Source organism: Narcine bancroftii, chromosome 2 (genome assembly GCF_036971445.1).
Source record: "Narcine bancroftii isolate sNarBan1 chromosome 2, sNarBan1.hap1, whole genome shotgun sequence".
Taxonomy (NCBI): domain Eukaryota; kingdom Metazoa; phylum Chordata; class Chondrichthyes; order Torpediniformes; family Narcinidae; genus Narcine; species Narcine bancroftii.
In genome coordinates, this window is record NC_091470.1 from 367,454,027 (window position 1) to 367,466,576 (window position 12,550).

The 12,550-nt window shown below is 42.3% G+C and overlaps 1 protein-coding gene across 4 annotated transcripts in view; it reads left to right on the top strand.

Annotated features, from left to right (window-relative positions):
- b4galt6 (UDP-Gal:betaGlcNAc beta 1,4- galactosyltransferase, polypeptide 6) overlaps positions 1–12,547 on the top strand; it is a 60,123-nt gene extending 47,576 nt beyond the window's left edge. For 3 of the 4 annotated variants that reach the window (XM_069922564.1, XM_069922566.1, XM_069922565.1), the window contains exons 8-9: positions 1,235–1,336; positions 4,754–5,711. In XM_069922564.1, the coding sequence (XP_069778665.1) occupies positions 1,235–1,336; positions 4,754–4,979 (328 nt within the window). In that variant the 3' untranslated portion in view covers positions 4,980–5,711. Of the gene's footprint in view, positions 1–1,234; positions 1,337–4,753; positions 5,712–8,424 lie in introns of those variants that run through there. The other variant, XM_069922567.1, reaches the window with a different exon arrangement.
- The last annotated feature ends 3 nt before the right edge of the window (positions 12,548–12,550 follow it).

The window sequence follows — 12,550 nt, forward strand, 5'->3', positions numbered from 1 at the left end:
CCAGCAGCGGCCGGATTCCCCGGGCACGAGGAAAATGCGCTCGAAGAGTGGGCAGTTGGTGCGCTCACCTATGAGCGCGAGCATCTCGTCCATCGGGGACCTGTCCCCCAGGGTGTCGAGTTGCAGCATCCGAGCAGCACGCTGGTGTCTGGATAGTCCGAGGGACCCAGTAAGCGCTCACTTGATGGTCTTGTATTTGTCCTCGGCGGGTGGGTGCTGAACAAGATGCAGCACGCGTCTGGCAGTGGCCTGGTCCAGGGCAGCAGCCACATGGTAGAATTTGGTCGTGTCAAATGAAATCTGGTGGAGGTGAAACTGGGCCTCTGCGTGGCTGAACCAGGCCTCTGGTTCTTGAACCCAGAATTCAGACAGTTTTACGGCTATAGCGCTGATCCCAGGCTCGCTCATGATAGGTTTAAAGACATTTGAACCAGTTGGGGGCACCAATTGCAGCGGCAGCTACATTGCTCCTGCAATAACACACACAACCAGACAGGTTGAGCTCAGTGAGCAGACTCGTTTATTGCAGGCTTTTGGGGTGCACTTATACTCCCAGCCTGGACCTGGCTGGAGGGCACTGACGTCACCCGGGTGTCACGTGGTCCCCCAGCGCAGGTTTCTGAGCCCTGTGGTTGAAGGAAGGGAAACCCCCGACGGCTCCATTTTGGCCGGCTGCCCCGCCGCGTGGCTTACAAGCGTGACCGGTTCGCCAGCCACAAACTCAATTTTCCTCCCTCAACAGATGCATCCTGACCTGATAATTTCCAGCATTTTTCTGCCTTAGTTTCAGATTTTCTGCATCTACAATTTGTTTTTGTATTTTTTATTTCCTTTTTTTTCCAACATTGGTCAACATTATGGACTGTAATCATCTTAGAAATGAAGATTGTATTTAATTACTTAAATTACCAGCTGCTGCGGTGAGATTGAACTTGTGTTCCCTAAGAAAGTTCCAGAATACTGGTTGTTTGAGCAGTAACATAACCACACAATTCGTTATGGGTAAATTTTATTTTTCATGAGGGAGCAAAGAAATAACTGCCAGCTAGATTTTGTTTTAAATAAATTGATTTTCTTTTGGAGAAAAATGTTGAAAATTTTAATGCACTTGTAGATTTTTTTCACACTTTGTATTGATCACTTAAAAAAATTGCAGTTACTATTGGTGGCAAATGAGCGAAATCCAACACGAGCAATGCCATGGATTGATTAATTTCCTTCCTTTATCTGACAGAGTTCTTTATGCAGGCTACAATGTGACAAGGCCAGAAGGAGACCTGGGAAAGTACAAATCTATACCGCATCATCATCGAGGAGAAGTGCAGTTTTTAGGCAGGCAAGTAATTCTACTCCCATTCCCACACCAACATGTCTGCCCATGGCCTCGTGAACTGCTATCACAGGCTACCTTCTTTACAATCCATCTTGGCGCTCTCCAACCAGATGGCATTGAACAGCAACCTTTCCGATTTCTGTTCACCCCTTCCCCCGAGTCTCTCTCTTCCCCATCTCTCTTATCTCTTCCAGCTCCCCTTCCCTCTCCTGTCCAAGAGCCTCTTGCCTGTCTCTTTTCAGCTTTTTTTTATATCCTCTACCCTTCCACCAAAATCACAAAATATAAAAGCAGAAGTCGGCCATTTGACCTGTTGGGTCTGTCTTCCATTTAATCATGAGCTGACCCTTATCACTCAGCCCCAATTCCTGGCCTTCTCCCAATTCCTTGATGCCTTGACCAATCAAATATGTGTCAATTTCTGTCTTAAATGCACCCAACAACCTCACATCCACTGCCGCCTTTGGCAACAAGTTTCACAGATTCACGACCCTCTAGCTAAAGATATTTCTCTGCATTTCTGCCCTTTTATCTTGAAATTGTGGATTCTTCTCCAAGACTCCCCTACCACGGGAAACAACTTTGTCACATCTACTCAGTCCAGGCCTTTCAGCATTCGAAATGTCTCTATGAGGTCCCACTCCAATAAGTACAGTCCAAGAGCCGACAAACTTTAGTCATATACTAAACCTTTCATTCCTGGTATCATTCTAGTAAATCTTCTCTGAACCCTTTCCAATGCCAGCACATCCTTTCTCAAATAAGGCACCCAAAACTGTACACAGTACTCCAAATGAGGCCTCACCAACACTCTGTAGAGTCTCATCATTACATCCCTGCTCTTATATGCTGTTCCTCTCGAAATGAACGCCAACATTGCATTCACTTTCTTCACTGCCCACTCAACCTGGAGGTCAACCTTTAGGGCTTCCAAGTCCCTTTACACCTCCAAATTTTGTTTCCTCCCCATCTAAATAATAGTTTACCTGTCTTTCTCTTGAACCAAAGTGTATGACTGTCCACTTGCCAACATTGTATTTCATCTGGCATCTCTTTGGCATTTCTCCTAATCTATCCAAGTCTTTCTCCAACCTTTCCATGTCCTCAGCACCACCAGCTCTGCCATCTATTTTGGTGTTATCTGCAAATTTAGCCACAAAGCTATTCCATTATCCAAATCATTTATATACACTGTAAAAAGAAGCAGGCCTCAACACCAACCCCTGCAGAACACCACTGGGAAGAGGCAACCAACCCGAATAGGATCCCCTTATTCCCACTGTTTCCTGCATATTAACCCATGCTAGTATCCTTCCTGTAATTCCATGAGCTTTCATCTTGTTATGCAGCCCTATATGTGGCACCTTATCAAAGGCCTTTTGAAAGTCTAAGTACACAACATCCACTGCATCTCTCCTGTCTATCCTATTTGTTATCTCTTCAAAATATTGTAGTAGGTTTGTTTGGCATTATTTTCCCTTCAGGAACCATCTTGTGATGCTTCTCAAAGTACTCTGTAACCTTATCTTTGACAATTGATTCCAATATTTTCCTAACCACCATCAGGCTGATGGGTCTATAATTTCCTTTCTGCTGCCTCGCTCCCTTCTTAAATAGTGGGATGACATTCGCGATCCTCCAGTTCTCCGGAACCATGCCAAAATCCATTGATTCCTGAAAGATCATTACCAATGTCTACACAATTTCTACAGCTCCCTCCTTCAGAACTCGAGGGTACACTTCATCTGGTCTGGGAATCTTATCTATGCTTTGTCCATTTAGCTTCCCAATTACCTTCTCTCTCATGATCTTGTCAGCACTCACTTCGCGTAGATCTTTAAGTATGCTACTGATGTCTTCTACCGTAAAGACTGTTCCAAAATTTTCATTCAGTTCCTCTGCCATCTCCTTGTCACCCATTACAATCTCTCCAGTGTCATTTTCTACTCTTGTCTCTTGCTCTTTATATACTTAAAAAAATGTTTACTATCCTCTTTGATATTATTTGCTAACCTCCTTTCATAATTTCTCTTTCCCTTCCAAATCACCTTCTTAATTTTCTCCTCTTAAGTTCTTAACAATTTCCCAGTTCTCTCTCTTCCACTAATTTTTCCTTTTGCTTTGGCTTTAACTTCCCTCATTCCATTCACAACTTTCTTTTGTTTTTTCCCCTCAGTTTTTGCAGAAACTCCAGCCATTGCTGATCGGCTGTCTTCCCCATTGCTGTGCTTTTCCAATTGACTTTGGCCAGATCCTCTCTCATGACTGTAATTTCCTTTACTCCACTGAAATATCAAAACATTGGACTTCAGTCTCTCCTTCCTATATTTCACCATGAAATCATTCATATTGTGATTACTGCCTTCTCAGGGTCCCTTTTCAAACCGTCCAGCTAAACTTGCATTCCACCATAAGCAATCCCTATGCCATCAGTGTTCTGTGATTGGTAAGGGGTATGCGAGTTGGAGGGGAAAGTTGAGAATCGCTGCTCTAGACCCAATTGTTACTGAAATATTTTGCTTGAGAAAAATTGTCATTGACCCATTTCCTTTGGAGTTATGAAACGGTGCATGTAACGAATCAATTAGAGATGATTAAAACAGTGGTTTTCAAACTTTTTCTTTCTACTCGCATCCCACCTTAAGTCATCCCTTATTAATCACAGAGCACCGATGGCAGAGGATTACTTAAGGTGGTGTGTAAGTGGAAAAAAAAGTTTGAAAACTACTGGTTTAAATCTTCCATATTAAACCTGCCTGAGAGTATATTAGACCCCTTTGTTTAGGTGTACAGATGCTCCTCTACTTACGATGGTTCAGCTTCACAATTTTTTGAAGTTACGATGGTGCAATAGCATGGCTTTTGTTATCTACTTTCACATAAAACGTTAAAGTAAGGTAGTCGCAAGCATCGTTGATTTTTCCAATAAACGTTGATAATTACTCTAAGGTGAATTCTTTGTAGCCTCCTTGATCAATGACTTTTAGTTCAGTCAGAAAGCTTGCAGGGTCTTATACAGCACTGTTGGGAGAGAGTGGGGCGGTGGAACCAGTGTTGGCAATGATAAAGGGCTGTGGGGAGAGAATGGGGCAGTAGGATCAGTGTGGGGACTGATACAGCGCTGTCAGTGTTTTACAAGGTACACCTGTATATTTTTTCAACTTGAGTTTGTCAAACGTAACTTCATCGTAGGTTGAGGAATGCTTGTATTCTTCCCTTTTTATAGGTCGTACCTTCCTCAAAAGAGATCCCAATGATACAAGACTCTAAATCTCTGCCCCCTGCAGCAGTTTCTCAGCCACACCTGATGTCACTATTTTTGCCCTCACTCGCACGAGGCACAGGCAGTATTCCTGAGATTACCACATTAGAGGTCCTGCATGTAAGCTTTCTTCCTAATTCTTTGTATTTTCCCTTCAGGACATCCATTCTGGCTGTTCACCCTCTTTCCTCAATGTTTTGGACTCGATCAGAGACATCCCATACCCTGGCACATGGGAGACAACGCACCATCAAAGTGTCTATCAGTCCTGCACAATCTCTTTTCCGTCCTCCTCACTATAGAATCGCTGATCACAGCTGGTTACTTCTTCACCTTCTGCGTCACAGTGCCAGACTCATTGCCAGAGACCTAGTCACCATCTAAGACCTGTTAGCCTGTGCTTCTCCTCTGCCCCTTGTTCCCTCCTTTCGTCTCTTCCTTCCACACCCTTTTATTGTGGTGCCTGCCTGTGTTTTTCGTGTACCTGACAAAGGGACAAGGCCTGAAACATTGGTTATCCTTTACTTCCTTTGGATGCTGTGAGACCTGCTGGGTTTCTCCTGCGCAGCCCCAGCCTCTACAGACTTGATCAACCGAATTCAACTTGAAGACCTTTTCACCTTCGAGGTCCAGACTTGCAATGAGAAAGTTTCCCTTTCACTCTTGTATGACAACTTTACTCGGTAATTGATGCAAGAATAGGGAGCTTCGAATACATTTCCCACCCTTCCGAAAATGAATTTTTCGTAGTCCATCTATAAACTCCAATTTAGCAAAAGCACTGTTGGAGAAACTCAGCTAGTCAAACAGTGTAGCAAAGACTAGATAAATAACCAACGTTGATCCCTTCATCAAGGTGACTTTAGTGGAATTTTAACTCATCCTTTCTGGAATCTCGGTATAAATCCCAACCAGACTGGATCTAGCAAAATAAATTCTCACTGCAGTGGGTAAAAGCATCCAACCTCAAAACAGCTTTCAGTAGTCTCATCCGAGTTTCACGTTTATTGTCATGTGTACCAAGAGGCAATGATAGAAGTTGTTTCGTGAGCATACCACTAGACGTCTTGTCGCACAAGAACACCACCATATTAAAGTGCATATTTGCAAAGAGAGATCAGCAAACGCAGCATAATTTTACTATTTGATGTTTATTTGGAAGTCTGATAACAGCGGGAAAGAAACTGTCCTCTAATCTGATATTATGTCATCTCACACTCTTGAAATTTCTTCCTGATGGAAGGGAGGTGAAGAGAGTGTGGCCTGATTGGAATTACACCATATGTGGGCAGTGGGAGGCATCGATGGAGGGGTGGGAATATGTCTGAGCCACATGTTAGACTCTGCAGTTTCTTGCTGTCTTGGGTGGAATAGTTCCTGCTCTACGCAGCGATGCACCCTGACAGGATGCTTTCAGTGGTGCTCCTGGAGAAGATGACTTCTCACAGCTCCAAGGACAGGATTCAGTCCTGATCACAGGTACTGCCTGTGTTGAACGTACATTCTTCCCGTGACCACGTGCATTTCCTGCAGATGCATGAGTTTCCTTTTGCCTTCCAAAGAAATGCAGGTCTGGAGCTTAATTGTCCACTGAAACTTGCCCCTTGGTGAGTGGCAAAAAGAATCAAATGAGGGGGTGGTTTATGGGCATGTGAGGAAGAATAAACTTTAGGATCACAGGGATGGTGAAGAGGATTGGGACTGATGGGATTTTTTAGACATACAGCCCTGTAACAGGTCCTTCCAGCCTACAAGCCCATGCCCAATTGACCAACAACCCCAGTATGTTTGAATGATTTTTTTTATTTTTCACATTGTGAACCATATCAACCAAAATATATACAAACGTTTCTCATTAAATATACACAGTGGCATTTTCTCCCTTTTCCCCCCTACCCTCTCTCACCCCCTTCCCACCCCCCTCCAAAACCAATAAATATTCAACATATACAATACAATAAAACCATATGTTTTGAATGGTTGAAGGAAACCCACAGAGACATGGGGAGAACATACAAACTTCTTACAGATAGCGCCGGATTCAAACCCTAGGGGCTGGCGCTGTAACCACATCTGCTAGGCTAACTGTGCTGGATTGACTCTGTTTTGAGCTGGCATGGATTTGAAGGCCAAATGGCCTTAGCATAATGCAGTTAATATGAGCACTGATACTTGGTAGCTCAAAAATAGATTGGAAATGTTAAGGATCAACTGAAACAAATACCTAAGGCAGTAGGAGTCAGATTTGTGAGATCATTTCTGATGCAGTATTGAGCAGTTTTGATTTTATTTTTTGTTTGAAACAGTTTATAGTGCAGAGAGAATTTGCTAAGTTGCTCTCTGAGATGTTCAGGCTTTTATTGACATCTGAGACTTAATTCTCCTTTGAAGTACAGAAGTTTAGGAAAAGATTAAACTGTTTGGCTCAAAATTGAGTGGTTTGGTTAGGGTGTGTGGGATGAACTGTTCCCACTGGCAGGAGGGTCGATAACAAGGAGAAGCAGATTTTAAATGATGATGAAGAAACCTGAGGAGAAGGGAGAATTACTTTGTTGTTGCTCAGTGAATTGGGATTCAGGAAAGAGATTTTCCCATCAAAGACCTTGGGCCCAAAACGTTGAATGCCTTTTACTTCCTTCGGATGCTGTGAGACCCGTTTAGTTTCTCTAGACCTCAGTGCCCGCAGACTTTGTTTACCTCCAGAACATAATGGGAGCAGATTCAATAGGAACTGTATGAAAGGAATTGGAAACATGTGGGAAAGGAGAAGTGAGATTAACAGGAAAGTTCCTCATAGGGTTGTTGTAGAACTAGGGGACATTGCCTCAAGATATGGGGAAGTAGATTTAAGACGATGAGGAGGAATTGCTTCTCCCAGATAGTAGTGAATCTGTGGAATTCTTTGCTCAAGGAAAGCAAAGCAGTTAACGCAACACTGTTACAGCGCCGATAAAAACACAGATGATGGAAAAATTCAGCAGGTCAAACAGCCTTTATATAGCAAAGATGAAGATACATCACCGATGCCTCGGGGGCTCCACTTAACCATGGTGTCAACAGAATCCTTTCTTTTACCCCAGTTCCAGTGCCAGTGATCAGAACTGGGGTTCATATCTGGCGCTGTCTTTAAGGAGTTTGTACATTCTCACCGTGTCTGCGTGGGATTCCTCGGGTGGGGGGGGCTTCGGTTTCCTCCACATCTTCAAAAACGTACTGGATGTAATTGGGCAGGATAGGGCTGATGGGCTGAAATGGCCTGTTTTACTGTGCTGGAGGTCCACATTTTTAAATTAAAATTAAGAAGCAGTAAAGGCTGATCTCGCCTCCAACCGTGCATCCTGACGCCTCACAGTTCGGCGGGCAGCAACCTCCTTTGAAGAAGATCGCAGAGCCCACCTCGCTGACAAAAGACAAAGGAGGAAAAACCCAATACCCAACCCCAACCCACCCATTTTCCCCTGCATCCGCTGCAACCGTGTCCCGCATCGGACTTGTCAGCCACAATCGAGCCTGCAGCAGACGTGGACCTACCCCTCCATAAATCTTCGTCCGCGAAGCCAAGCCAAAGAAGAGAAGAAGAAAGGCTGCCTCATTGAATGTGCTCAAGATTTTTGTAGAATGGGGGACTTCAGGATTCTGGGGAACAGGCAAGTAAGTGAGCTGAGTCCACAGATCAGCCATGATCTTGTTGAATAACTTAGCAAGCTTGTTATATTGTTATAAAGCTGGGATGAAAGGCTTCCATCTCAATTGTTTCTTGAGTTGTTGGTCCACTTTGATTTGCCTCTCTGTTCTCTTAAACATTTCCTTTTTTTTTTGTTTCTCACAGATATAAATTGTTGAGGTACTCTAAAGAACGTCAACCCCTGGATGGGTTGAACAACTTGAAGTACACTCCAAATATAACTCTGCACTTTTTGTACAAGAATATAACTGTGAACCTCACACCAGAGTTGGCTCCCGTGGCCTGATGATTAAATAGGATGGGACCACTTAGAATCAACAGCTTCTCTGTAGTATTATTGGATGTCAGCGCACTTGTGTTCCGGCGGTTCCGTGAAAGACTTTAAGGGTCTTGAGAAGCAGCCAAAGCACCTCCAGGTGCGGATGTTTGAATGACGGCTGGAGTCCTGAATGTCGAACAGCTGAATGTTAACTGCATGTGTGTGCTCCAGCTTTACCCATGTGCTCACTGTGCGCTTTGACAGATTGCGCCTTCACTCTGAAGTCAAGGGTCTGCCCTCATTATGGTCCTTGCACGATTGTACCAACTTCCTTGTTGTGATCAGCTGTTTCTGTACAGAGTAGTTAAAGCCAATAGAATTTCCATTTGTAAGCGCTGCATAACATTGTAATTTTTAGCTAAATGAAGGCTTGTGCTCCACTTGAATTAATGCTATGGATTTGTAAATATACTGTCAAATTGTGCACTTTGCCACTCCTTTTTTATACTATTGAACTAATGCATTTATGTGATGTTCCTTTTAAAAAGGAATTATATACAGTATATGTATGTATGTAACTTGGCATGTGAGAACAAAATGTACATAATCTAAGACACATCATTTACTTTCCATACTGAATAGTGTGGAAAGAATTGCAAAATTATCTGGTTTCTGGTAGCTATTAACACGCCTGGTTACAGTAAGATTATACGTTACTAAATAGCATAACCTAGTTATGATATGGGAAATGCTTTCTTTTGGAAGTAAAATTAGTTTGATTGAGATTATTTTCAGCCGGGAGTGGTGCTTTCATGGCATTTTGAAAGCAAAGTGAAACAAGAAAGTCTGCAGGCACTGGGGTCGAATGTAATACACCAATGCACTGAAGAAACTCAACAGGTCCCGTGGCATCCATAGGAAGTAAAAGATAACCAAGGTTTCGAGCTTGGGGCCTTTGTTAGGGCTAAATGATTTGGTTAGCCTTTTACTTCCTTTGGATGCTGTGTGACCTACCGAGTTTCTCCAGCGCATTGGTGTATTGCATTTCCAAACCGCAGAGGCGCTCACTGGATCCAAGTTGAAAGGTACATTTTCTTCCTCCGGCAGATGGATGAAAGTAAACGAGTGGTTGAACCAAAATCCCAGAGGGATTTGTGTTTGCTGCTTGGTATCTACTCTTCAGAATTGTCCGACAGCCATCTGGGGCATCCTTGAGCCTGCAGACTTCCTGCATGTCTCAAGTTTCACCATTTAGTAAACTCAACTTGCATCCCCATTTAGAACATGAGGCCTTGTTTTCTATGTCCACCTTGCAAAGGAAACATAAAATTAATGTGTCTGCCAATAGTTATAAAAGCATGGAGTGAGTATCTAGGTTCAAGTTGTTAAGATATATTCCATTGGACCATTGTAATAGGTTTTGGATGATGCTCCGTTCATTTGATTTTTAATTGAGATTTGTTTAAGGATCTGTTGTTTTGTTTGATTTTGCTCTGAGAACTTGACAAACAGTCATTGCTGGACTCCTCCAAAGAAAGGGTGGCCTTCTGTTGCTCTTTTTTTAAAAAAAAAGGTAATTAATTTGTTTTCTATATTTTTTGTTTGCTCATAATCGGCTGCCTCATGAGTGGCCCAAGGAATATTCTCTTGACTCATTTGTGGACTATAGTTCTTTAGTTGTGGACAAGCCTGGTATTGTTTGTTTTCATTGATGTATATTTGAAGATCTTTTCTCTCAAACTTTTCACAATTGTCACCAGCCGCAGTTGAAAACTGTAATCCTTGTGGCTCTGAGACCTGAACTTACAATTGAGTGTTATTCCTGAAGTACCAAACCCATGCAAACGAGTTCAAAATATCCCATGACGAGCAGAAAGAGGACAATTATTTTGCATCAGTCAGAATTAGCAAGCTTTGGAATCAAAATCATCCTCAGTTGCTCTTGGGGAGAAAAAAAGCACACCTTCCTCAAGAGGTAGTATGGTTAGCACAGTGCCAGGGACCAGGGTTCAAAGCCGGTCCTGTCTGGAAGGAGTTTGTGCATTCTCCCCATGGGTTTGACTGCATGGGTTTTCTCCAGTGCTCTGCTTTCCTCCCTCCCTCCAAAAATATACAGCATCGATGGGTTAATTGGGTATCATTAGGGCAGCATTGGTTACAATGGCCAGAATGGGCTTCTAACTTGCTGTGTCATTAAAATTAACTGCCCTCACAATGGGTTTGGATGAATCAACGGAACATCAGTCTAGTGATTGCTTCAGGCCTTGATTGGCCCACCTGATGCCCAATTTCCTTGTCGCTTTAATATTTACTATTAATTAGTACCTAAAGTAAATGGTAAAGCCTGCCCATTAACGCAAGCGCTGAGGTCCAGATGGATCATACTGAAATAGCTGGACGAATGAAGTGTGTCAGTCTCATTGTGAATTTCTTTCAGTCCAGCCAGTGTTGCCCTGGAGCCTGAGCATCCACCAGCTATTCTGGTCTTGGTTCCCGCCCATTTGTCGTTTGTCATCTGTTCCCTCCTTCCATGGCATCCCCATGCAAATCATTTTAAGATACAACATCACGCTGGTTAAAACATAATTCATGGATGTTGTTTGAAGCAAGAAAATTTAAATTCAAGTGATTTAGTCTGTGATTTAATTAAAAATCAAGGCAATCTTTGGACTCCCACATTGTAACTCCCACATTGTCCTTAAAGAAGGAAATCTGCCATAAAAATCTGAGACCACAGATATCCCAGTATGATTGATTCTTAACCGCTTCAGTTTAGGTATAATGAAGGATGCGTACCAAATGTCATATCCACATCCTATGCAGGTAAAAATATCCCTTCGGACTTTGCTTGTTGTGTTGCAATTGTGTGAGAATCTGAACTTGAGTGTTACAGAATGTAATGCAGATTAACCCCACTGATAGTTTCTGTGGAATATTTTTCAGCGTATGTGATAAATTCATCGTGCAGTGAACTTGTTTGTGCACCTTTCTACAAACGTCCCTTCCAGAGGAGAGAGGCTTTTGCCTCTTGGAGGAAATAGGTCTAAAATTTCAATTGTGTATAAATGTGCATATCCCAAACGGATTTCCCTGTTCACAGATAATTCTGTGCCTTCCCTGGGGCAGTGGTGTCACAAGTTGGCAGGTTTCTGATGTATATCTTCCTCACAATGAGAAGTAACCATTTCAAATAAAAGAAGGGGACAGATTAAATCTACCTGATTATCCTCAAGACTGGTAAACCAAAAGAAGAGATATCTGAAGATTAGAATGGGGCGGGAGTCTGGTGGGACAACGTTTCAATTGGTTTACACCTTTGAATGAAAACAAATGATTCTGAAAACAAGACTGAAATCTTGAAAACATTCATGAACTGCAATGTCCAATCTTGCAGGCATTAATACACCAGTTATGTGGAAGGCAATGCTTTTATTTTGCTGCATTGTTTACCTTTGAAATTGCACTTACTGCCTCATCGTGCATTTTGTTAACCTTTGAATGACAGGTCGGGTTATCTGAACAGATAAAACCCTAAAATCTCGTTTGGTCTGTCAAAACTCATCAAAATGAAACCTTGACACAAGATGCACCCTAATAGTTGAGACTTGTTAATTTAACCCTTTATGACCTCCTGTGAAAGAAATGTGCACTTTAACTGTTATATATTTATTTATAGAGATAATTTATAAATATATATTAAATGTGGATTTTAAATTGGAAAGATTGAAACTTTATTTGGAAATTGTAAAAAAAAACCTGTAAACCGTGGTAGAAATTGTTTTCTGCTTTAATGCCCATAATGTCAATCGTATAATTTTGTACGGTTGTGTAAATCACTTTTATTTTCAGGGTAAGGTTGTAGGCAAAAATCGATGGTAGCTGGCTACAGGAAGGATGAACAGTCATGCTTTCAAGTAATAGATTACTTTCAAGTATCTGCCTTGCAGTGTTTCTGGTAATATTTGTATATTTTATATCATTTTATGAAAATAAACAATACCAGCCGTTCGT